We start from the raw sequence: 25,042 nt of genomic DNA, 5'->3' as shown, positions 1-25,042 counted from the left end.
CATGACCCAGTTCACTGTCACCAAATAACTGTCATTTTACTTGAGAAGACTAGGAAAATGTGCTTTTCTCTGGTTAAAACAAACAAACAAACAACCAAACAAACAACCCCAAAAAAACCCCAAAAACAAAAAAAAAAAAAACCACAAACCACCAAAAAACGAAACCTAACAAAACCAAAAAACCTGCTTTCATTTTTAAAGGTCATCCCTGCAGGTCTGAGATTAGAAGCGCAGGGAGCAGGATGTGGATGTACAGAGCTGCCTGTCTTCCACCTCTGGAGCTGTGCCAGTCTGTCCCTTTATGCCAGGGCAAATCTTCTCTGCTTAAGAGCACAGCTGCTCCACAGGCTGGCTGTTCAATCGACAATGATCTCTAGTTTCAAGTGTGACAGCATCGACCTGCTCGATCTCCATTCAGCTGCAGGTGGGGGCAGCGGAAGAGAAAGGGAGGGAGGGAGAGGGAGGACACTGCAACCTACGTGAATAATTGATAGTGCAAGGAAGGGAGAGCAGCTGGGTTCCCTGTCTCCATCTGCTCACCAGCTGGGGATGAGAGATCCTTGCTCAGGTAGGGGATGAACAGCTTAGCTGCTTTTATTCTCGTCTTGCTTGCAATGCCAATTAAAAATATTTTGCATCTAGAAGGAATGGGAGCAAAGATAGGTGGGGGAGGGTTGATCCAGATCTTCTCTGCTCCTTGTGTGGCGTTGTGTAATGATAGAGTTTGGGGCAGTTTCAGCCTCATCAGGGAAAGTGTGTGTGCTTTTTAGGAGACATTGTGCTATTCTGCATTGTGTAGAGAAGCAGTTGCAGAGAGAGAAATGGAGAGTGGAGGTGGGGAGAGCGGATGTCTGTGTAGGAAATGAAACAAACTAAAGGGATGGAGGGGCATGAGAGAGGGTCTGCCCAGACTCAAAGGAATCCCACCCTGATTATGTCAGTCCTGGACATAAAAAGAGGAGTCCAAGTGCACTGCGGGAGGTGCTTTCTGTGCACACCCCGTGCTATATTTAGAAACTGTGTGCCTAGATCTGTGGAAACAGCTGATATGAGAACATGTGTGTTTCTGTCTGTGGATGCAGCTATGAGTTTGTGTAGTATTGAAGTAAAACTTCAAAAAATACAGGTTTTGCCCTGAAGAGTTTACCCTTGAAGGATATACTGCTGTGTTTATGTGGTACTGCGCAGCTTCCATGGAGCTGCTGATGTTCTTACAATGACTCAATTAACAGAATTGCAGGGACCAGTTTCTGTGTTACAGCTAATACAGACTTCTCCTATGTGAGCAAGAGAAAATGCTAGTGAAATGAAACACACTGAAAAAAATCTGCTAACAAAAATAGGAAAATGCATAGCAAAAGGTATAGACAGCAATTACTGTAAGACATATATTAATGTGCCTACAAGGATACCTGAAAGAACAAAAACTAAACCACGTCATCACTATAAAATGCATAATGACCCATGCAGGTATGGACACATATAGGGATTAAAATCTGAGACTGTAAGTACACTGTATTAGTCATATAAGAACACAAGTATTAATAGGAGCTGAATCTACTTACTACAACAGGCTTATAATAGGGAATATTTTTGTATCAGCAGGGTAAATAGTAACAATCGCTGGCTTGATTGTAAGTTGAGGAACAGAAAGCAGACCTGTGATTTGCTTACATGTAATTTATTCATGTTGCTATTGCTAAAGGAAGTTAATTAGAACAGCAATTAGGGCATTTAATAATTCTTTGCTGTTTTGCTTATGCATGTTGAGGACTTTGTACACAACTGGAGTTACACAGAAGGTTAGGTAAAGCTGTGAGGCAGCTATATGAAAGCTGAGTTCAGTGTGGTTTTGTATGTGAACAAAGTTGGCTCTTGTCTGTAGCAGCAAGCTGCCAAAGAACAAGAATGGCAGAAAGACCTGAGCCTCTCTGTATGCTTTGCTTTCACCATGGCCAGGCTTGATAGCGCTGCTGATAATGACCCTGAGATGGGGGAGGGCAGTAGTTACTGCTGGCAGCCCTCTCTAACAGCAAAAAATGTCTCTTCCTCCTTCCTAGATGCAGCAGAAATGGCAAGCTTGGCTCTTTGCCTTGGTCCAGTCACATCTCTACTCAGAGATTCAGGTGAATGAGTAAGTCCTGCTTGTGCAGAGAGCAGCTGCTCTATTCAGTGCCCTGGGTCCATTTAGGAGGCATTTGAGTTGGAGTGAGGATGTAAGAATTGGCCCATGCATCAGCATCAGGTCTTCTGGGGAATTACAAAAGGTAGACAGAAGGAAATTGAGTCACTTTGGCTCCATGCAAGTTACTAAAAACAGCAAGTGGACCCTTTCTTTGTCCATTCAAAGTCATCACCTATCTTTGATTCCTTACTCGTTTCAGTTTCTTTGCCCACCCACAGATCCTTGAAGTCCCCATAATCATTTCTATCCAGGTCTTTCAAGAGTTTATAGAAAGCATAAAGATGAAAATGGTGCATTCATCCCCAAAACTTTGAAATAACTCCTTGCTCTCTGCATTTTTCCTTTTTCCCCCATGTCTATCTGCTAGCTCATATTTTCTGCCTGGTTTGTCTGCATACTGTTTGCACTCTTCCTTTACATCTTTTCCTAGCTCTCTGGCAAATTCTGCCTCATGTTCTGTGTTTCCTTATGTCTTCTTCATTAGTTAGGAAAAAGCCAGTGTGAGGCTGACATTTGGCGTAAGGCTGTAGTTGCTGCTTTTATAGGTCTTGATGTAAAGAGAATAAATGACATCATCCTGTGGAATGAAAGTGAGAAGCACAGGGAAAGAAAAAAAAAGGTGTCCAGAAGAACTCTGTGTTCTTATTTAAACACAGGTATATTCATATTCTTTCTATAGCAGACCATGTTCTCATGCTCAGTTGTTGTTTTTTTTTTTTTTTAATCAGGAATGACAATCTGTTGATGAGTGCATCTGTTGATGAGCGAATGGAAATACATGTGGTTAAGGCATTTGTGACCTCTGAAAAATTGAGCCTCCCTAGTTTACACATTGCATCAATGAACTATTTCATACGGGGTGCAGAGCCAAATTTCTGCGGTCCTCGATGTATGTCAGATCCAAATGACACGGATTTGGATTTAGTGGATGCAGTATGTTCCTAGCCTTCCCTTTAAAAGGAATGGAGATTTGTGGAGAACTGCTTTGATGCTCACCTTCCTCACTGGACATGGAGAGCCTGAAGATGTGATGTTGTTCCATAGCAGAGTTGAATAAGTGGAACCCCTCTGCTGTCCCTGTCTAACGCTGTGCTTGTGTTACCCTCACACAACCTGGAGAGCAGCGTCCCCGGCTCGGCTGTCCCAGCAGCCGCTCCTGCACGCTGTGCTCCATCCATGGGCTCCCACAGCGGGGGCTCCAGGGGAACCGCCGTGCCACAGCGGAGGAGGGGCAGAAGCCATCACCCCATCCCCCCTTGTCTCCTCGTCCTCCATCCCTCCTCCTCCTCCTCCTCCTCCTCCTCCCCTCCGTGCTCTCCGGGGCCGCTGCCCGCCGGGCCCGGGCCCGGCCGTGCGGGTCCCTTCCCTTTCTATCCGGTGAATCCCGACCCGAGAGGAAGAGGAGGGGTGGGGGCGGGAGCCGGGGCTTCGCGGGGGGCCGGCGGGGAGCCCGTGCCCTTCTTCATGGCGAGGCCGGGGGAGAGCAAGCTCCCGAGGAGGGAACCCGGGAGCTGACTCAGCGGAGCAGTCCAGCATGTTTTCCCGGGAGCAGGGCTTCCCTGCCGGAGCCAGCGGAGGGTAGGTACCGCCACCGGGACCGGTGCTGACGGCAGTGGGGCCTGGGGCCCTGCCTTTCCCGGGCAGCCCGGGGACGGGGCAGGGCAGCGGCTGCCGCCGTTGGGATCGCAGTGCTGGAGCAGCAGGAAGAGCCCTGGCGGGTTGGCTGGAAGGGCGGAGACCCGGGAAGGGGGAAGGCGATGGCCGTGCCCAGCCAGGCAGGTCCGGGTCTGGCTGTGGGCCCGGCCCTCGCTGCTCCCTCCCTCCGGCCCCGCTCCGGCCGCGGGAGGCGGGCTGTGGGGCGGCCGCGGTGCCCCTCTCCCTGGAAGGAAAGAGGGAGGCTCGGCAGGCTTTCTCCTGCCGTCCCGGGAGTGGGGGACCTCTTCTGTTGGGACTTCTCAGGAGGTGGGAGTGCGGGTTGGATGGCAAGATTAAATTCCCCCTGGAGTTCTCCTTTCTCCTGGCCCGCAAGGAGAGCTGGCGGGGAGAGTTCTCCGGGCCTCCCGCTACGCTGCCCACCTCTTTGTGCGTGCACGAAGTCCTGAGCACGGGCTGCCCACGAGTGGGAGCGGTGCCCCCCACGGGAGCTGCCCGGCAGCCAGAGGGGAGCGCGGGTGGGAGAGAGGTTTCTTACTGGATGTCAGAGTCTCTGGGCAGAAAGTTTGTGACCAGCTGAGAGCAAACTGCCTCTCATCTCTAGTGGTAGCTTCCTTTTCCTAGTTCTGCTTCAATAATTCCTTCTCTTGAGCTCTAGGAATCCATGTGTAAGCAATTTTCAAAGCTGTATAGGTGTTCTGAGAGTAGGGCTATTCGTGTCATGTTTTCAGCTGTCTCCACCGAATAGCTGACAATTGTATGTGGTAAAGCAAATGCACCTCTCTAAGGCAGAAATAAGGGAGTGAAGGGCAGAAGCTGTTACTCAAGAGAAGTGCTTGCCCAGAGTTTTCCTTATGAGCATTTCAGGCCTGTTCTTGTCTCACATTACCCTCAGTTCTTCTGAATTGCCTGTCCATTCTAGTGAGGGATTTAAAAAACATATTAGTGTCTCCCTGCAAGAAACTCTTATCAGGCTGGGACACCAGTTATTATCCTGACTGTTGTTCCACAGATAGCTGCAAATCACGCTGTGGTGTTTCTCTTATTGGAAGGCTTCCAGTTGAGCAGAAGTGTTTACAACAGCTATACACCTGCTTCCCTGTGAACTTTCAGGAAAACAGTTGTCTTAGGATTTGGGGCACTTGCCTTTCAGAGTGCAACAAATCCCCATTTGCTCTGGAATATATTTATGAAAGGATGTATGAAATTCTGTCCAATTTGTGGTTTTTTTTAGAGCAGATACTTGCATTGACTTGGTTATTGAACTGGCTCAGATACAGCAGATAGCAATGATTTTGAAAGCTGGGTAGAGAGATCCTATGACTGAAATAGCAGAGGATGCTGCAAGACAGAATCCAAGGCATGAGCAGAGTTGTAGTGGCTTAGAGATGTTCAAAAGTTCTTGTTCTGTTTCAGAATTGAGAGTGGAATTTATCAGTGGATCAGCAGTACCTAGATTTAGTTTGACTGCCTGCTTGAAATTAATGTACTGGTTAGTGTCACTAGCAAATCCCAATCTAGCCTTCAGCATTTTCTAGGCCCTATGCTTCCCCTTATTGCCATTTCCTAAGAATAAAGCTTCAGCAAGTATACATTTGCACATAAATATTCCTCTCCCAATCTGCAGAATTGCTTTCCTTTTTCAGAAGGATGATGTTCTTCTTTTTTGTGGTCAAGGAGTTTGAAGTTCCAATTTGAAAAGAAGTATGTTCCCTTTTTATAATAGTCTAGTGCTTTTCTTTTCATTCCAAAAGTTCAAAGTTCCAGAAATTGAATGTGGACTTCAAAGTGATAATTATAATAGCACCAAATTTTTTGTGATATTTTATAAAAGATAATGTAAAATCTAAGGCATTCTCTTGGATTTTCAAAGGCCTGTGGCATATTCCTAATTTGGGATAATTACAGAATTGTGAACATCCCTGAATCTACAGTAAGGCTGGTGATTTTGGCATTTACTGGACTCATTTGGTCAACAGAACTGTGCTAGGATTCAATGGTTAAGAACAGTTTCTGCCTGAAGTTTTCCAGTCAGTCCAGAGTGTTGAGATCAATTTATGGTTAGAGGACAGGGGCAGGACTGGCCACACTGACCGTGTAGGATTTCCATGATGCAGATGTGATTTAACTCCTCTGAATGATTCAGCATTCACCTCAGTGACATGCCAAAGAAAACACTAACATGAAACAAGGCCCCAGGACATCCAGTTACACGAAAGGTTCTATTGTTACACTTCTTTCTGAAAAAGAGAATTTATCAACTTAAACTTGTTGCCTTTTTAGGGCTCACAGAAAAGAATCTTCAGATTTTTAAGAGACAGGGAAAATGTTTCATGTACTGCCTTGGACATAAATTTTGCTCATCCCAAACATTCTTCAAGTAAATGAAGAGGATGATAAATAAAGCATGTATTAGTATAGTATTAATATTAATTTAAAATACATTTGCCATCAAACTATTTCAATATTTGTTTGAGGTTGTCAAGACTAACTCCTACGTCTTCCCTCGCAGACATTTTATGGCATTAATTTTTGGATGCATTATACAGATCTCTCTCATATGAATTTCAGGAGAAAATTGTGGGATGGAAGCATTATGTGTGGATGAGCCTATATGCAAGTTACATTATGCCATTGGGCCACAAAAATGAATTCTGAATTGTCAGAGAACTGGTGAGCATTAGGATTCTTGGAGCTTGTGACAGAGTAGTTTCAAGATTACAGAAATAAGTGGTACCTCTATACAAGAGGGAATGTAGCCACTGCTTTCAAAGCAAGGGTCTGCGTGACCACTCTCCTAGCATGGAAGCAGCAGCAGTCATGCATCTAAAATAGCTACAGGACAGCAATTCTCGATTGCCTTGAGGATTATTGTATGCCTTGTATCATGGTTGTATGGCCAGTGGTGAGTGGTGTCTCTCAGGCTCTGTCTTGGGACTGGTGATCTTTGATATCTTTATCAGTGATGCAGGCAGTGGCACTGAGTGCACCCTCAGCAGGTTTGCAGGTGACACAGAGCTGAGGGGTGTGGCTGACACAACGGAAGAAGGAACCATCCAGAGAGACCCGGACAAGCTGGAGGAGTGGGGGTCCTGTGAGAATCTCATGAAGTTCAACAAGTCCAAGTGCAATGTGCTGCACCTGGTTTGGGGCAATCCCAGATATGGGCACAGGCTGGAAGATGAACTCATTGAGAGCAGCCCCGCGGAGAAGGACTTGGAGGTTCTGGTAGAGGAGGAGCTGGGCGTGAGCCTGCAGTGTGCGCTTACAGCCCAGAAAGCCAAGCGTACCCTGGGCTGCATCACAGGAGGAGTGGCCAGCAGGTTGTGAGAGGTGATTTTCCCTCTCTACTCTGCTCTTGGGAGTATACATGTGGTATACTGCATCCAGCCCTGGGGTCCCCAGCACAAGAGAGATGTGAACCTCCCAGAATAGGTCTAGAGGAGGCCACAAAGATGTTCTGAGGGCTGGAGCTCCTTTCCTACAAATATAGGCTGAGACAGCTGGGGTTGTTCAGCATGGAGAAAAGAAGAATCTAGTACTTAGAAGGAGCTTATTTAAAAGGGAGAGTGACTTTTTACTGGACAGGTAGTAACAGGACAATGGGGAATGGTTTTAAACTAAAAGAGAAGGGATTAATATTACATATTAGGAAGAAATTCTTTACTCAGAGGATAGCAATGCACTGGAACAGGTTGCCCAGCGAAGCTGTGGGTGGCCCACCCCTAGAAATGTTCAAGGCCAGGTTGGATGGGCCCTGAGCAATCTGATGTAGTAGCTGACATCTGGCAGAGGGGTTGGGACTAGATGGTCTTTAAGGTCACTTCCAACACAAACCGTTCTGTGATTCTGTGACCACCTAATAATCATATTCATGATTTCATTACAAAGTGGATGAGTCCTGTGTCCTGTAAACCTGTGCTTAGTTCCCAGCCCCACCTATGTGGCCTTCACCATGACTTAACCCCAGTTGTGACTGCTAGTAAAAACTGTGAGAGGTGTGGAATGTTTATAAAGTAACAGTAGGAGAGGTGCAGCTGGCTGTGGGGCTGGTTGTAGTGCCTTGGGCAATGCCAGATATGTCTTCTAAACTACAGTGTAGTGTTTGTGTTGCTTTTTATTTTCTCTTCTATGAAATCAAATAAAGTCCTGCTGCTGTTTGTACCCACTGCTGCTCCAGCAGGGACCATAGTAATAATATATTTTCCATAGCAGATGTGCATACAAAAGCTCACCTAATCTCCATGCTGCTGTACCAGCAGTGGTAACACAAAACAGTGCCTGCATCTCTGCAGGGTGTTATCGGTTCTGTTCCAGTGCCATCTCTGTTGTGCTCCTGTCTTTGAGATTAATACCCAGGCTGTGGCAACTGGGGCTGTCCTTTTGGTGCTGATTTCAGTGATGGATCAGAACTACTTTTCATCCTTTTTAATGCAGTTCTGTTTTGAGATCTGATTACAAAGCTTCTTATGACACGTGTCTTAATTCTGCTCCAAATCCATGATGGAAGAGGAACTTGGCAAAGAAAAATCATTCAGCACTTCCATGACAGTTGTGAGGAAAATATTGTTATGTGAGCAGAGACAGAGCAGTCAGAAGCCAGAAGATTTTTGCTGTTACATCCAGGATGTTTGAAAGTGGCAAGTGGTAAGTTCAGCCACCTCAGGGATTCTCGTAGGTAATGACAGCTTCCTGAAATGGCCTGGGGAGAGGAGTAGTATGCAGAGGGCAAAGGAGGCACTGCAGGCAAGCACTGACATCTTGAATTCCGTTAAGAGTTAATTTTTTTTTATTTCTTTTTTTTCTCTTCCACCTCTGTCTGTTGCAGGAGGTCTGAGGAGGCGGTGCAGAGTTTTAGTGATGTTATAGACTCTCCCACTGAAGGCTTTCCATGTGTCCTCACTCCTGCTGTCCCCAACAAGGTAAAAGCAGTCCATGTTTGGCTCAGGGTTGGTGTATGCTTTGAGTTATGTGTGCAGAGGAATTGAAATCAAGCTTGTGTGCATGTATGTCTTACAGCTGTAGTTGCCTCCCTCTGTGAGAATCCTAAACTTGCTAATTTGACCAGTTCTTATGCCGTTCTATCTCAAGTCAATCTGACCCATTGAAACAGAGAAATCTCGGATACCTGACTGACCAGGTTTCAGGTCAAGCTTTTGCAACACAAGCAGAAGACAATTTGGCCAGCTATATTGTCCATGCTACCAATTAAGGAAGAACAATTCCATCAGGTCTTCAGCAAGCAAATAGTTTCTTTGCCAAAATATGGAAGGAGCTGTTGGCTCCTTCAATATCTGGGTTACCACGGAAGATAATGTTAGCTTCTGCAAATGTCAAATTGTTTTTCTCTGTTGTCTTTTCCTTTTCACAGACTGTGGACTTGTTTGAGATGATTGAAAAAATGCAGGTAAGGAGAAGTAATTCTGTCAGACTTTGGGATCTCTTAATTTTTGGTAGCAAACAAATAATTAGCTACTATTTGTCCTGTTGCTTCACTCACAATATCCTTTATTGTGGGCTTACAGAATGTTTAGGGCTTCTAGGCTCAATCTCTTACTCTTCAATGGGATTTCAAAAGCATTTTTCTGTGTTCATTTTTCCATGTCAGCATGATGGAAGCAATAGACACAGGTTATTATAATCCTGTATGTTCTTTGCAGAAGTGTGATTCTGAGAGAAAATCAAAGTTGCAGTAAGTTATCTCTGGCATCTTCTTCAGGAAACTCTGTTCTGCTGGGTAGCAGATATAATGACAGGTGATTAATGGGATGTTAACCTAACTGCATTTAGCAAGGTCAGACAGTTTAATAAATAACTACTGTAGGTCCTGTCTTTAACTTGTGCAAGAAGGAGGGATTCTGGCTTAATTCTTACACAGAAATACATGCATTTGGCTGCATATATTTTGTTACAAACTTAAAACAGGGCAGAGTTGGTTTTTCCCCCCTTTTACTGTATCAGATAAAGACATAGTAATATGTTATATGTGTTAAATACCTAGCAATGAAGTCTTCATATTTTTCAGATTATGTGTTCTCAGAGCATCCTTGTAGGTTACCAGTATTTTCCCTGAGTGGTGCACCTTCTTTAAAGTGCTGTGGTTAACCTTGACCTAACATAACACATAACATGACACATAACTCCTGCCTTTTATTATGTACAGGAATTAAACTTACCAAAACAAATTAACTTCTTTTCTGGAATTTGAGTGATCAAATTATGAATATGAGGAAAATGTCAGAATTTAGTGAGACTACAAAGGTGAGGAGATGGATGGTAGCAGCAAAATGGTGAATTTAGAGTTATGAGGTTTAAGTACTTTTTGGCAGACTGGAGAGGAGGGTGGGAGGGAGGGCTGAAGGTGTATCTGCCATGTATTCATGCATCCATGTATTCTGTGCAGGCAGACAGACCTTGCAACCACTGCACTGACATCCAAACTGTGTTTGGGATGTGTTCTCCGTGCTTTAGAGTAGCAAGCTGTGTAAGTGTGCCTGGCTCATTTAACTGCAGGAGAGTAAGCTTGAGCAAGCAGTGCTGCGTCAATTCAAGCACATGTTCAAAGGCTGTGACAGTCCTTCCCAGGCTTTTGAAATATGGATAAGGATGAGTCCCTACCAGGTGTCCCTCAGTGGAAGACTGGTGTTTAAGATTGTCAGTATTTCAGTTTACCATATGGAAAGTCTGACTGGATTTGCACCTCTTTAGTTAGAGAGATAGCAGGGAGCTGATGGGAATCTCCAAGGCATGCAGACTGCCTAATTTTGCATCTATGATGTTTTCTTAGCTGCCCACTATCAAGACTTTGTAGCTTTTTTTTTTAATTTAATCTTGTTTTGTCACCGAAGATGCACTAGGAGGATCAATAACTACTGTTTCAGTAGAACAGATTTTTTTGAAAGTTAAGTATTTTTCAAAAGAAGAGAAAATTCTAATCCTTTTTATTATCTTTGTTTAGATTTTTACTAATTCTTTATTCTTTTTTGTTTGTTTTTGCTTTCCCTTTCCTTCCATTTGACTGTGACTGTCCTTTACATCTGTTGAATCATTCTTGTAAACAAAATCTGGGATTTTCCTTAGCAATCAAAGTGAGTGAAAACCAAAGAAGGAGACTTGAACATTTCTTCTGTAAAATAACAACAAAAAAGCCTCAGGATAGCATTGATTATTGAATACTTTACCATTGGATTGGAATATAATTGTTGGACTGAAAATTAGGATAGCCATTTCACATTCTGTGTGATAAATTGACAGGTAAAGTTGTACTCTCTTTTTACACTGAAAAAAATCCCAAGATCTGGGAAAGAAGTTTACCATTTTTTTTCCTTTCTCGTTTTCTTTTTTTTTTCTTTTTCTCTTCAATTTTATTAATAGTTTCTTGGAAATAAATGGACGACTGGCCACTTTGTTCTGTGCTTCCAGATCTAGTGAAGTCACTGTATATACTCTCTTAAAGGACATTTAGTAACATGTTGATCCTTGATTGCTTTGCAGTGCAGGCACTTGACAAACAAGGAAATTTTATTTCATCCAATGAGCTCAGATATTTCAGGTCTTCGTTTGTTTGCATAGCCAGTCTCCTTCACTTGACTGCTTTTGTTCACTCCCTCTGTTCTGCATTCTTACAATTTCTGCATATTCGGTTTTATTTTCTCAAAAGTACTTTCATGGGTTTTTTCCCTGTGTCCCCTTTTGTATCCCAGTTGTCTGTTTTGAACTAGTCTCCTCAAGGCACTGCTCTTTCCCCATAAAATATGTGTATTATCTTAGCGTTGTTATGCCACGTTAGACCTGACTCTGGGTCTGGGCACCTTTTTCTCTGTCATTCATTCTTTCATCCTGCTCAGGCCAGGTGTTTACCCTGTGCAAGACCTTGGGAATATGAGATTCTCAGGCTGATATGAGATTCCCAGAGTGATGCTGTGTCCAGTTGGCTACCCAGAGAAAATGGCAGTACTGTAAGCCAAACCAGCTCAAGCCAGAAGGATGTCTCAAGGGGTGGCTGAGACTGCTGCAGTTTATTCCTCTCCCTTTTGAGGAATGACAGTGATCATCAAGCAGTTGTTCAGCCCATGCTTTGACGCTTCAGCAACTTGGGCTGCACATTTCTTGTGGTCCTGGTTACCCTTTAAAGTAAAGCTTTGGACTGTACAGCCCAGGGTTGCATTATTCTTACCTTAAGCTTTGCTCTAGAGGAGAGGCTGGTAGATTTAAACTTGTCTTCAGCTTCCAGGCTACCAGGAGCTTCCTTAGCAGTGCAGAGTCTTGGAATGTGCTGGTACATTCCTTTGCTCTCTGTAGAGACTGGTACAGAGCTCCTTTACAGCAGCCCAGAAAGTTTTCCCTCAGGCTTGCTGAGATACTGGTCTCCTACCAGGACCTCCTTTGAAACTGAAAAATTCTTGCAGTTATCAGATCTGCCAAAAATGCCAAGGAAGGAGAGAGAAATATTAGAAGATTGCAGTTTCCCAATCTCCATTTCTATCCCAGTACTTCCCCCACTTTGTTGCGGAAGTCTGTGGCTGTTTTGTACCTGTGTGTCCATCATGCCTCAGCCCTGTTTTGACAGTGCCCAGGACTTTCTGGTAGAGACAAGACTTTCTGTCTCTTTTCCAAATCCCTGTTTCAGAACCTGGTCTTCCTTGTGAACCTCAGCTCAGTAGGTTGATAACTGAAACTCGAGACCACATCAACAAAACACTTTTTAGCACTTACATTCCATGAACTCAACTTTTTCACCTTTACAACTTCCCTAAATGCAAAATGGTTACTAACTACTTCTGCAAAAGATAAAGGTCACTTGTCAACCTGTGTTCCATCTTAATTTCACAACTCGCCACATCCTGGTAATTGGTTATTCGTCTTGTCAATGCTGTGTACTGACATCACAATTCAAAACATATTCTAAAGGTTTCCTATGAAGAATGTTTCCAGGCTGGTATTTCTTTAGTCTCCATTGTTGAAAATACAAAAGGAAAACAATTTTTTGGGGGAAGGTCTTTGAACTCAGCTTTTGTAGTTTGATCTTGTGTCACCTTGTAGACAACATGTGAAGCTTCTTTCTCCTAGTAGAGCTAAGGAAAATAATTAGGTTTTTTGTTACCTGCTCATTGTTCCTTGCTCACTTTACTGTGTTTCTATATTTAACCAATTAAAATTTGTTTTTACTGCTACTTTTTGTGATTGAACTCAACTTCAGACTTCTGAAGAATGATCTCATACATCTACTACTAGTCTCCCTTACCCTGGAGTGTGGCCATACTGTTTTACTTCTGATGTTTCTAAGAGTATTTTAAAGGTGTTAACCATTTGTTGTGTACTCAAGGTCTGGCTCCTCATGATTTCATGAATGTTTAAGTTTTTTTATGGCTCCTTCTTAGGTTCTTTTAATAAACTTTCTCATTTTCCTAAAACCTTGTTTTTATGTGAAGTAGGTGTGTTGGGTTTTTTTCTTTCCTTTTTTTTTTCCCTTTTGTTGCTCCTGCAGAGAGCATCCTGATTATTATGAATCCTCAGTAGTAAGGTTGCTGTTACTCGGTCTTAGTGGTACTATGCTAGCAGGTTTTGCCCCCTGTACAGCTGGAGCATTGCCCAAAACTTGTGTTCCTGAGTCTCCTAAGTCTCCACTGTAGAGCTCCTCTGAGATTTACCTATTTCTACCAGAATCTGGTTGACAAGCTAGTTCCACTGTAGAATATGTGCACAGGCATGGCTGTTAGAAATCCAATCCTGCTTATTTTCACAACAAATTCAAGAGCTGCTTATCCTGTCTGGAATCCCTGATTAGCCATGCCAGTAACTGATGGTATATAAAAATGTAGTCTCAGCATCGTGTTCCAGCATGGGAGTTACAAGATTTAGGTGACAGTAGTTGAATGCTCAGGTGGTGTGTGTAAGAGAAACCTGCATTTTAAATTCTGGTCCTCACCTTCCTATCTGATGATGCAAATTCTGCTTCTGACTGTTCTGTCTGTGATGCCCACTTGGACTATGGCCTGTTGACTCTCATATCTTCTGGTCTGGGCCTCTGCTCAGTCTGTGTTGGGACTCTCCTCACTGAGATTGTCCTATTCCTCTGTGCTTCTGCTGCAGAGGTGTGGTAGAAGTGAGCTACTTTGCCATGGTGAGGAGGCAGAGGGTAGAATACCCTTAAGGAGGAGATTCAAGTCTGGATGCCAGCTCCTGATTGAGGGGAAACTAGGCAGCCTTTTGCCCTGTTTTTTCAACCCACCTCATAGTCATTCCATTTTTTCTTTTTGTTGCTTAGGATAGGAAGGAAGGTAGCTAGAACAGATTAGAGAATCAAGTAAGAAAATGAGTTTGGGAGGTTGTTTTTAATATCTGCCAGTTGTCTGCTTTTAAGAGGTGTAAGCTTGGGGATAGTTTTTCAGTTTTAATGCCAGATTAGGGGACTGGCCAAGTTCTAGCTTTACTTTTCCTTTTTATTCCAATCTTCCAAAGTTGCTTAAATTGGCAGATTTTATAGAGGGATAAAATATGCATATTGAGGATATGGAGAAGGACACAGAGGGTAAGTGAAACAGACATGCTGAGATACAGGATTCACTGTCTGTGACTTTATGTTTCCAGGGAAGTCGTCTGGATGAACAGAGATGTTCCCTTCCAGCTCCTCTCAAGGTCAGGCCAAGTTGTTGTTGCCTCCTAAATTGCTGAGAATGGCAGATAATTACTGACCTGGCTTGCAGTGTACTTTCATACTGGAATGAACAGGGAGTCTGCAAACATCCCAAAAACACATGCTTGCCTTTTTTCTCTTCCTTTTTTTTCCTAGTTGCTCCACAAGAGAATGAAAGTATGTAGCTGAAATAGAATTAACTTTTCCTTTTTCCAATTTAAGTGGCTCCAATAAGAGTTTATTGTTATTAAAAGTGTTAGTTTTGACTAAGTAATTTCTTAAATTTATTCAGTTTAAGAGCTGTAATAATATTTATGAAACCACATAGTATTTATTTCAGTAATCTGCTTGATGACTCAGAGATGCTACTAGAAAGTTTATGTTTTGCCAGTATTAAGAAGTAAGAACAGATTCCTATCTTTAAATCCTCAAGTTGAGGATTAAACTCCACTTCTTCAGTCTCAGCTCAGGCCTATTAACCTTAAAATCAAACCTGACCTTGACTTTTATCTTGGGATGACCTATAAAATAGCCACATCGAGCATTGATACAGCTTTACTCTGACAGAAATAGTCAGTGCTCTTTGTGGTGATGGAGGGGGCATCCAACCGGCATAAATTGGCTCAGATACTGCTTCTGTTCTCTGAGTCACACCTCGGCCTTGCTCTGATGAGTACCACAGAGCAGCCATGGAGATGACACAGTCTCAATCTCACTGTAAATAACAGCACTTTTTCTGCCATTCCTACTGTCATCCTTGTCAGCAGAAGGACAGAGGCTGTCTAACACTGTGTGGAATGAAAGGAGAGAGGCTGTCACTCCTAACCACATCAAATTTGCCTATAGGTTGGCTACTTCCTCATTTTGCATGCCTGTATTCCCTGTAGTTTGGAGGAGGAGGGTGGGTAGAATCTGGCTCCTAAGTTTATTGTTCACAGAGTTCTTTATTATAATGCTGAGACCTTGGAAATGGAGTCTAACCTTAAGTCCTGAAGTAAAACTCTAAGGATGACCCAGGGCAGAGTAGAAGCTGAGAGCACAGTTTGCACAGTCATGAGAGCATAACACCTTTAAAGATGTCACATGTTTTTGCTAATGACCTGTTCTGATTTCAGACAGAAGAGGAGTATATTCCTTATCCCAGCATCCATGAGGTGAGTTAGTACTGCTCTCTCCTCTCTCTGTTTGTCCTTGGATTTCATTGTTTTTTCAGCTTATTAGCTTTCCAGCTTACAGACCTGTCAGTTTTAATGCTTTCTGTCCTTCTGAATAGGTATTACAGAAAGGGTGGCCATATCCTCTCATTATCCTACCCCAGTTTGGGGGTTACTGGATTGAAGGGACCAGCCACAACCTCTCCAGCTTGAGTCCAACTCTGTCTGATGTACCCTTTTCCTGGAGTGGTAAAGTGAAACTGGAAAGTGACCCTACAGCCAAGCTGTACCGCAAACATTTTCTGGGAAAGGTAAGGGTGACCTTCAGAGCCTTCTTTGCCCATCCAGCCACCAGGCTGAAATGTTTCTCGGGCTTTTTTTGGTGGACTTAAAAATGTCTGCACTGCTGCTGCATTTCAGTTCCTTATGATGCCTTGAGCTGATGTAAATGAGGTACATACTAAGATACGGTCTGTAGTGTTTCAATTGGTTGTGTCCCCTTGTGAAATGTGCATCGTCCTGTGCATTAATAGAAAGATTTGCATGGGAAATGCTTTTATTTAGTTAAGAAGGTCTTTTGAGGCTCCTATACAGATACCAACCTTGGGATAACAAGTGGACAAAAGTGTAATAGTACTGGAAGTGGAAATGGCATTATTTTTTTAGGGGACTTCAGCACTGACAGTGCAAGCTCCTCAGTAGGAAGCAGAACAGTCCATTTCCCTCAGTATATGGTCATTACAAAATGTATGTGATGAAACCACACCATGTGTTTTATAGTTGTTAATGTGAGTTTGGTGCTAAATGTTCCATGAATTTAAAAATTCCAGTTTGACACATAGGGAAACAGAGCAAGGCCTCATAAAGTGAATGTTTGCTGGCCAGCCATTAAGGTCCATCTGGGTGGGCCTGTTTAGGGAATTGGCTGATTACCAGACTGAATCTCAGGATGATATTAGCCATAAAGAACAAGTGAGAAGAACACGTGATGTTTTTTGAGATTTGGTTCATGGCATCAGGAGATAAGAAAGCTTGACAAGTATGCTCACACTGCATCTTATTCAGTCATCTCCCTTAGAGACTGCAGAATAAGTTCAAAACCAGGAATAGGTGCTGCTTTGCACAATGCTGGGGACCTGTTCTGCAGTAGTTACTCTTGTCAGAGTGATCTTCTGTAGTGAATCTTGTTCCAAAACAGTGGAAGATTATTAATATGATTTATAAATAATTAAGGAAAAAAAGGAAGCCTTCCTGGAGGCTTCCCCTCAAGACTAACAGATCTGCTGTGCAATCTGTTAATGGACATTTATCCTGTAACCTTCTGGAAGCTTTCAGTATGCCAACTGTAATTATTTTTCTGTCATGGTAAATTTAGGGTTGTCCTTGAATGCTTCCAGAGCCAGATAGGACAAGAGGCAAATTTGGATATGGTTTTTCAGTCCAATTGCAGGATTCACTGCTAATCTGATATCATAAAACAGTTGAGGTTGGAAGGGGCCTCTGGGGCTTATCTTGTCCACACTCCTGCTCAAGCAAGGCCACCTCATCATTGTTCCTTCCAAGTGAGATCCAGAACTTCCTCTGTTGTGGAGCTTTACATTTGCAAAGTGCCCAACCGTTAGCGCCTCTGTACTACAGAAAAACTCTCTCCTATATTCTTCCTTTTATGGTGTCCAGTGTTTTATTCTTTGCCTTAGCTGACACGAATGTGTGTCCATGTCCAGTTAAACATGCAAGTTTTTGAGCAAGCCAGTGTCAGAAAAGATGAGTCTTGTGTTACTGAAAACTCTACCCATGGCTAGAAAACTTCCCCCATGGTTTAAAAACCTAGTTAAGCTCAGAGCTTTTCCACTAGAAGAGTATTTCTTCAGTGCAAAGTTAGCAGTGATTTTGATGCTGTGTTGGATCTTTTTCTTGTTGGTAACATGGGAAGGTTATTTCAACAATGTCAGGAAAGGTCTCTTTCATGCTTTGAATAACAGCAAACAGTTCTTAGCTGAAGAAGAGTCTGAAAGCATCACATGATGGGAGAGGCATAGCCAGTGGTTTAGGTAATATCCTTTAAGCAAGACAGGAGATCAAAGTATTGTGTGGTACTACAAACTTCAAGTGCATGTCTGTGTTGTGGATGTGTGTATGTAGATTGCTCAAATGTGAACAATTCTGTGATACTTTTTACAGAGTATCTTACAGCAGACCCTATAAAACAACAATCAAAAGAAGTGCTAGAACATTCAGTTCCTTTTCCTTGCCTCATGATCTGTATTTTATATGACAATGACACAGTAAGATTTATTTAGCCTTTAGGATAAAGGCTGTAAAATCTTATGTCTTATACTGCAGGAATAATTTGATGTCTATGTTGTTTTTCAAGGCTGTAATAAAGAGAAATAGCCTGAAGCCAGGAAGGATTTAATAAACGTGTGCATTGTAACTGCCAGTCAAATAAACTTAGGGTCCAGTTTCTCAAGCACTTGAAGCTCTCAGTGCTGAGGGAGGAGCTTTCTTGCTATGCATTCATATGTAATCATGTATTTCTCCTTTATGCTGTCCTTTCTTTGTGCTGGTTAAAGTTGCTGCAGATGGCAGATGTCTTAGTAGCTTTAGAGCTTCTTAGGCAAACTGTCAGCATTCCTTGTGTTTTCTGTTAGTCTTTTCCCTTGGCCCATGGAAGATACTTAAGTGCTTTTAGAGAGATCTATTTGAAATCCAGAACTACTTTTCAGACTATATTAAATGTTACAGAAACTGCTTCTGTGGCTGAACAAATTTGTACTTAATACATAGATCATCTTAGCTCCAGGGTATCTTGTCATCACTGACTTGCAATCTTCAGTATCAACTGCAAAGCCTTTTGATGGTTCATCTTGAACTTCAGGACAGCTAACAATAAAGGCTGCTGTCCACTGAAGGAATATGAGTCTGATGTATGTTGCCTATGTGTTTTTACAGAGAAAGAAAATCATAAGGAGTAAATTATAGGTTTAGTCATACATACGATTGCTCAGATCTCAGTTTAAACTTCAGATCCTGGTTCAGGACCAAGCTACATAGCCAAATTCAGTTGTTTTAACATCTCCACTAATTCTGGTACCCATTCCCCTGTGAGGACTGCACCCATTTGTGCAGCTCTGCCTGGCTATGTCAGCTGCAGAGCTGATGGCCCAGTCTCCAAAGCAATTGAGATCCCCTGTATCAGACCTGCTGGCGTCTGGCTTAGAAGTCTCATCAAAAGGCATCTTAATTTCTGGTTCTGATTTTTGTTGGCATTATGCCCTCTTTTTCCTTAACAGGCTGTCTTGGCCATCCAGCCTGGCATTTGACTTCTTTGGTTTAAGGATTTGGATTCTAGACTTCCAACTGACCATGGAACATGGTCTTGCTTTGCTCCTTGAGTCTGTTTGTTCCTCAGCTACTCTGTCTTTCTGCCCTTGGTCACAGTGACTTACTGCACCTGATTCTTGTTCACATCCCAAGAATTCATTAGTATCCTGAAACTCATGGTCAGGAGAAATTAACTGTCCTGTGTGGCTTCCTTTGATTTTAGCTTTTTTTCCCATGTGCTGTCACTGACCAGTGTGACCGATCACACTGGACTTCTGTGATTTGAACAGTGCAGCTAGAGGTCATATTATTCTGTTTGCCTCTTGGCTGCTCTTAGACCTTACCTTTTTCAGATTGCCTTGTTTGATCAGCCATGGAACCTTTTGCCCAATATCAGGGCAGTTCTGGGTGTTGGGTGTTTTCTGTCTCAAAGAGGAGGTGAAGACAATGACATCTTTAATACTTAAAAAAGTTAGATAGCTACATCGTCACATTTTGGTTTAGAGTAGTGACTGTAGTCTTACTTATTCCTGTTTTTTGTTTCAAAGATAGGATTGGTTTATGTCTGTTAGCTTCAAGTTGGATGGGTCCACACAGATATCAGAGTATTTCACTAGATATATCTTTATTTCTGACAGTGAGTCAGAACTCTGACTTATACAAAAACGTCATACAAACTATGAATTTTACTTTTAGACAGTGAAAGACAATCTTACCAGTGTTTTGAGAGAAGTTTTAATCCATCAGACCCAGAGCAGACCTCCTAGGCATACTCCTAGGCATGTATATGTTCTATATATTCTAGGCAAAAGACTGAGGAAGGAACTGACAGACTAGCAACCATTTTTTTATCAGATTACACTTTGCTCCCACTGGGTTCTTCACTAATTTATTGTGCCTGGATTATTCCTTTCACAGAACATATTCCAAATCATGCAAGTTTTGACTGTATAACTGAATACAACTTGCTGTCCCACTTCAGTGTCATGCATGAGGATGCTTTTCCACTAGGATGATGGGAGTGATCAAGGCATTTCTGCACGATTTCACCTTAATGTTATTTTCATTCACATCCTGTGTCAAAAGGCTTAAACCTCTTGAGGTTAGAGATTATATAGTAATATGTATGATATAGCAATATACAAAATATACATTGCTATACCTAGGCCACTGGAACATGGTTGTGTACCCAGGAGAAATGTATGGCCACAGCCACTTACAAATAGAGACTGTGAAAATGTTTGCAGTATGTTTCATTGTTTGACTGCATGATTGTTTCAGGCATGCTCCACTAAAGCTCTGGCAATGTTAGTGGTACTGCTGAGACCAGTCTTCATCTGCAAAACCTCTTTGCTTACTGACTGTATCCTTCCTGACATGTGAGCACTCTTGGAGTTCAGCCATTCACCATAATCATGCCATTGCTCTTCAGATAGAGAATTTCCATGACCACATCCAGTTGAATGTCTGGTAGACACTGCTTAGTCAAGCAGAACCTGAATGGGTGCAGGGAAAGTTCATGAAAGATACAATTTTATTTACAAGAAACTCAATTTCTTCAAAACTTGTTGCAGAATGTTCTAATACTATTCCTTCTCAGGAGCCCTTGTGATGTTGGACAGGTGAGGAGGAACTGAACTGACTGGATGCACTTTGACTGATATGCTCATGCACTGATGTTCAAGTGGGCTGGAAGACAACACACACACATCTGGAAGCATGCTACTCCTTGCTGAATTAAAAATTAGCTAATCTTGAGTGACAGGTTGTGTGCAAAAAAAAAAACTTGGAAAGCTTCTCCAGGAAGTGTGTTGGGGATAATGCATTTTGGTTTCCTATTTGCAGGAGCACCAGAACTTTTACTCCAGTGACATGTCCTTGGGCTACCTAGTACTTTCTGTGAAGTATGAACAGATCGAGAAACAGGAAAATCTCCGCCTGTTGCTGAGGTAACAGTGCCTGTTATTGGACTTGCACTCCCTCTGCATAGATGTGGGTGGGAATTTCACGTCTTTCTTCTGGAGAGAAAAGAAGCTGCAAAAAAACCTTTGAGCATTTTTTTTCTTGCCTTCTGCTCTTGAGTTGCTCTCAGCAGTTTCCTTAAAGAAGATGATGTGGTGCTTACAGGTGCATCTTTCTAGTACCTGTGTGGAAAATACCTGCTCTTCCCTCAAATAGAAAGTTTTTCTGTTTATTCTGTCTACTTAGAGACATGTGAGTACTCTCTAGGAGAATTTGGATTCCCTAATGGAGGACAGCCTAGCCCTTGAGACTAAGGCTCCCTTGAAGGTGATCTAGAACATCCCCTAGATTCCCAGGGCTGTCTATGAAGCCATAACCCTTAGAGAGGGTTATGAAGAGAGACATTACCTAGAGAGAGCTGCTGGATGAGCTACAAGAAGAACAGAGAAGGATCTTGTGTAGGTGAGAGGCCACTGGAGAGAAGCTTTTTACCGCACTATGGGCTGGATGCCCTCCCTGTAGGCAATGATACTGGAGCCAGGTGATGTACAGTTGCTACTGACAAGGATTTGTCCAGGACTGAGGGGCAAAAATGATTGCATAGGAATCAGCTACAAGAAAATCACTGGCGGGTTTTCTCCAGTGTCTGCAGACAATGCTTCAGACTGCCAGCAGTAATCTGGGAATAAAGAGACAGCCTGCTTGTGAGCTGTGCCTGGGAATGTTTTTCTTCCTATGTGGAAGAGACCAGGGAAGAACAAAAGGGTAGTTATTCCTCTATTAAGATATTCTATTCTATGCAATACTTTTTGCTTAATAGCTTGTTTATAATGCTTTGAAGAGGCTTTTGACAGCCCAGTATTTCTTCTTCCTTAGAAAGATATTTCTCCTTAAGTACACATACAAAGAGGAAGGCAGCTTCCCTCTGTCGGCTTTCTGGAACAATGCTACACCAGTTTCTACCTCCTTTACTTTGCATAGATCTGCTTTCCTAGGCTGTTTCTAACAGACCTGTTAGCAATCTTTCAAGCCCTCACTGATAATGGGAATTCCTTACTATTCTGTTTCCAAAAATTGTATTTTGACATTTAGATTTCTGTGAAAGAAAACTTTGAGGGGGGAAGCAGAATACTTCTTCAAGGCAAACAGGAGTGCAAAGGAGGAAAGACACCAAGGAATCCTGTTTTGTCTTCCTCTGGTCACCACAACAAGTGATGGGTAGTAAGAAGTGAAAATACCTTGCTTTTCCAGTGATTCTATGCACCACAATTAAAATTAAGCCTCTGGAATTAACTGCTTTAACAATACTCTGGAGGAATGGCTACTCTTTCTTTAAAGATCCAGTGTTGCTTGTGTCTCCCTTCAGCCATCAGTCTCTAATGCCTTTTTTGTTCTATGTCAGGACTCGTACTGGCACCAAACATGATCTTATTCCCATTTCCTGTCTGAATGAGTTTCCCAATGCTGTTCAGATGGCAAAGGTGAGATTCATGCTTGCCTATTTTTCTTAAGGCCTCATTCTTAAAGTTATTTTCACCTCCTTCCATTTCCCTCTTTTTCTACTATTCACCAGTAGAACTGTTATATAGTTCCCTCTTACCCTTCCATTTTGCCTTCTTTTCTTTCTCTTCTAATTTTACCTCAGAATTTTTGCCTGAAGGGGCTCCTGTCAGATAATTATATACAGTTCCTACACTGTCATGCCTGCAACAAGCCAGGGCACGTGATAATCACACTTTTGTTTCCCTGCCTCTCTCACTCAACAGCTTCTGTGTGAGGATGTGAATGTTGAACGCTTCTTTCCTGTCCTCTATCCCAAGGTACAGTGTTCTGTTATGTCTGTATATCACTTTTCCATCAAGGTCTGGCTAATGACATCCAGGTGACAATTTCTGTTTTCATTACTTCAGGCTTCACAGCTTATTGTTGCATTTGATGAACACGTCATAAGCAATAACTTCAAATTTGGGGTCATCTACCAAAAACCTGGACAGGTAAGACCCCTCAGATCCCATGGTACTTGGCGCAAAATGAAGAGAGTCAGTTTTCCTAGCTTAAAGGATGTAATAACAAGGTCTGCACTGTCCAGAAGCAATGGCATGGAGGCAGCAGCGTTTGTGCAGTGCCATGGTTCCCTTGGCATGCCTCTTCCACCTGCAGTGTCTCTGGCAGTATAGGCTTTGTGAATCTCTGAATTCTAGCTCGAACCCTCATGGCAGCTTGGGGCTGAGGCACAGGACCCCAGCACCGTGGGGGGCTCAGATCAGAAATGTATGCAAGCAGAGATGTTTGTTGGTTGAACTGTCTATAGAAATTACTGTCTGTTCTTTGTACTCCTTGTGCTTCTTACTACTTCTGCTTTCCTTCTGTAGACTACTGAAGAAGAAGTCTTCAGTAACACAGTAGAGAGTCAGGGTTTCCTGGAGTTCCTGGATTTCCTTGGTGACAAGATTCAGCTGCAGGATTTCCGTGGGTGCGTACACAGAGCAGCTGGAAGGCCAGATTAAGTTAGGGAACGTCATGTGTTCAGAGGCTGTGACCCTGTTACAGCCCAGCTTCCAGAGAAGTGCTGTGTCTTCTGAATCCCAGTGCAGGTGAAGAAGACCCAGATGCTTTTGTCAGCATAATGTCTGGGAACTAGTTGGAGCTTAGGTCTCTGCTGGTATTTTGATTTAAAGGTCTCCTGATATCTCAATCTGACCCGCAGCATTAGCAAAGAATAATTTTACTTGGCAGGGCAAATACCAGTTTGTTTCATAGTGGTATGGGGCAGTATTGTTTCAGGCTCTTTCTCTGAGGCATCACATCCCTTCTGTAGTTCTAACATACAGAGTGTGTTTCTCAGAGGAATGCCAAGGAAGGTAGCTACTTTGAGGATCACTGGTTTAACTTCATGGCTTTTAATAAGCTGGTATGTTCACCAGCACAAACATGGTGCAGCTTCAGTCATTGCATTGGTTTGGGGAAGATTTGGTGCCTCATTATCATTGCTTTCCTAAAAATTGCCTTTGATAGTCCTGATGTAGTACTGTTACTGATGCTGTCTGTCTTCTCTCTGCTCTCTCATTCCTGCACTGCCTGACCTGTGGCGTGGTGTGGATTTGCTCAGGTTCCGGGGAGGCTTGGATGTTACCAGAGGTCAAACAGGCACCGAGTCAGTCTATACAAATTTCCGGGGGAAGGAGATAATGTTTCACGTGTCCACAAAGCTGCCCTTCACAGAGGGAGATTCCCAGCAGGTATCAGAAGGAGGAGTAAGGATTACAACAGCGTGGCTGGGAGAGGAGGGCTATATGAAGAAGGACTGCATAGAGGGGAGAATGACTGACTGTATAGTGTTGGGAATTATGGCTGGAGTAATGGCAAAAGTAGTGATGAGGGGTTTGGTGAACAGATAGTTTTGAGATGTTAGGCAGATTGGTGTTTGAGGTCCCATCATAGTGTTCTGCTCTTTTTCACCTGCCTTCTCTCTTCATTATTTCTTTCCTCTCCAGCTTCAGCGAAAGCGTCACATTGGGAATGATATTGTAGCCATCATTTTCCAGGATGAAAGCACACCTTTTGTCCCTGATATGATTGCTTCTAATTTCCTTCATGCTTATGTGGTAGTTCAGCTCACTCATAGCACCACTGGGGACACTCTCTACAAGGTAACCAGGATCAATAGATTAGCCTGTACCGATTTTGGTCCTTGATGTGGAAACGGGTTCTTGGGCCTTTGGGAGAGGTGCAGATTCAGCCAGATGTCATCCTGATTTCTTGAGTGTCTACACCTGAAAGCTGACTTAAGCTGTATGCTTTTCTAAGTAGCTGATTAATTTCTGAAGCTTAAAACTTTGGAATTGAAGCAGAAAGAATTCAGGTAAAAATTTTTGTTTACATCACAGAGCCCGAGCCATAATTGATTGCACTTTGGGGGTTGTCTCGCGTACATTATGTAAGTCAGGTAAAATTCATGTCTACATTGCCCATGCTGCACAGCACAGTGCTTGCAGCTTGCACTGCCTGAGGCTGCAGGTCAGATACAGCTGGTTGACCTAGCTATGGAATTCAAGCCCGCTACACCTGCTTTTGGGGATTCCAGAGCTGATGCCCATCTGGCAGGGATGTGTTACCTGTTAGGGCCTT

The 25,042-nt window shown here is 43.0% G+C and overlaps 1 protein-coding gene across 11 annotated transcripts in view; it reads left to right on the top strand.

Annotated features, from left to right (window-relative positions):
• The first annotated feature begins 317 nt into the window (after positions 1 to 317).
• The window catches only part of LOC131080611 (rap1 GTPase-activating protein 1-like), a 43,900-nt gene continuing 19,175 nt past the window's right edge, over positions 318 to 25,042 (top strand). For 5 of the 11 annotated variants that reach the window (XM_058018995.1, XM_058018994.1, XM_058018993.1 and 2 more), the window contains exons 1-14: positions 458 to 568; positions 2,061 to 2,134; positions 8,667 to 8,760; positions 9,210 to 9,245; positions 14,429 to 14,476; positions 15,590 to 15,628; positions 15,748 to 15,939; positions 20,798 to 20,901; positions 22,317 to 22,395; positions 22,681 to 22,734; positions 22,825 to 22,908; positions 23,287 to 23,387; positions 24,024 to 24,153; positions 24,409 to 24,564. In XM_058018995.1, the coding sequence (XP_057874978.1) occupies positions 2,061 to 2,134; positions 8,667 to 8,760; positions 9,210 to 9,245; positions 14,429 to 14,476; positions 15,590 to 15,628; positions 15,748 to 15,939; positions 20,798 to 20,901; positions 22,317 to 22,395; positions 22,681 to 22,734; positions 22,825 to 22,908; positions 23,287 to 23,387; positions 24,024 to 24,153; positions 24,409 to 24,564 (1,191 nt within the window). In that variant the 5' untranslated portion in view covers positions 458 to 568. Of the gene's footprint in view, positions 425 to 457; positions 569 to 2,060; positions 2,135 to 3,651; positions 3,764 to 8,666; positions 8,761 to 9,209; positions 9,246 to 14,428; positions 14,477 to 15,589; positions 15,629 to 15,747; positions 15,940 to 20,797; positions 20,902 to 22,316; positions 22,396 to 22,680; positions 22,735 to 22,824; positions 22,909 to 23,286; positions 23,388 to 24,023; positions 24,154 to 24,408; positions 24,565 to 25,042 lie in introns of those variants that run through there. The other 6 variants (XM_058019001.1, XM_058018997.1, XM_058019004.1 and 3 more) reach the window with 6 other exon arrangements.

The sequence above is a fragment of the Melospiza georgiana genome, chromosome 2, assembly GCF_028018845.1.
Source record: "Melospiza georgiana isolate bMelGeo1 chromosome 2, bMelGeo1.pri, whole genome shotgun sequence".
Taxonomy (NCBI): domain Eukaryota; kingdom Metazoa; phylum Chordata; class Aves; order Passeriformes; family Passerellidae; genus Melospiza; species Melospiza georgiana.
This window is presented reverse-complemented; position numbering and strand designations above follow the sequence as displayed.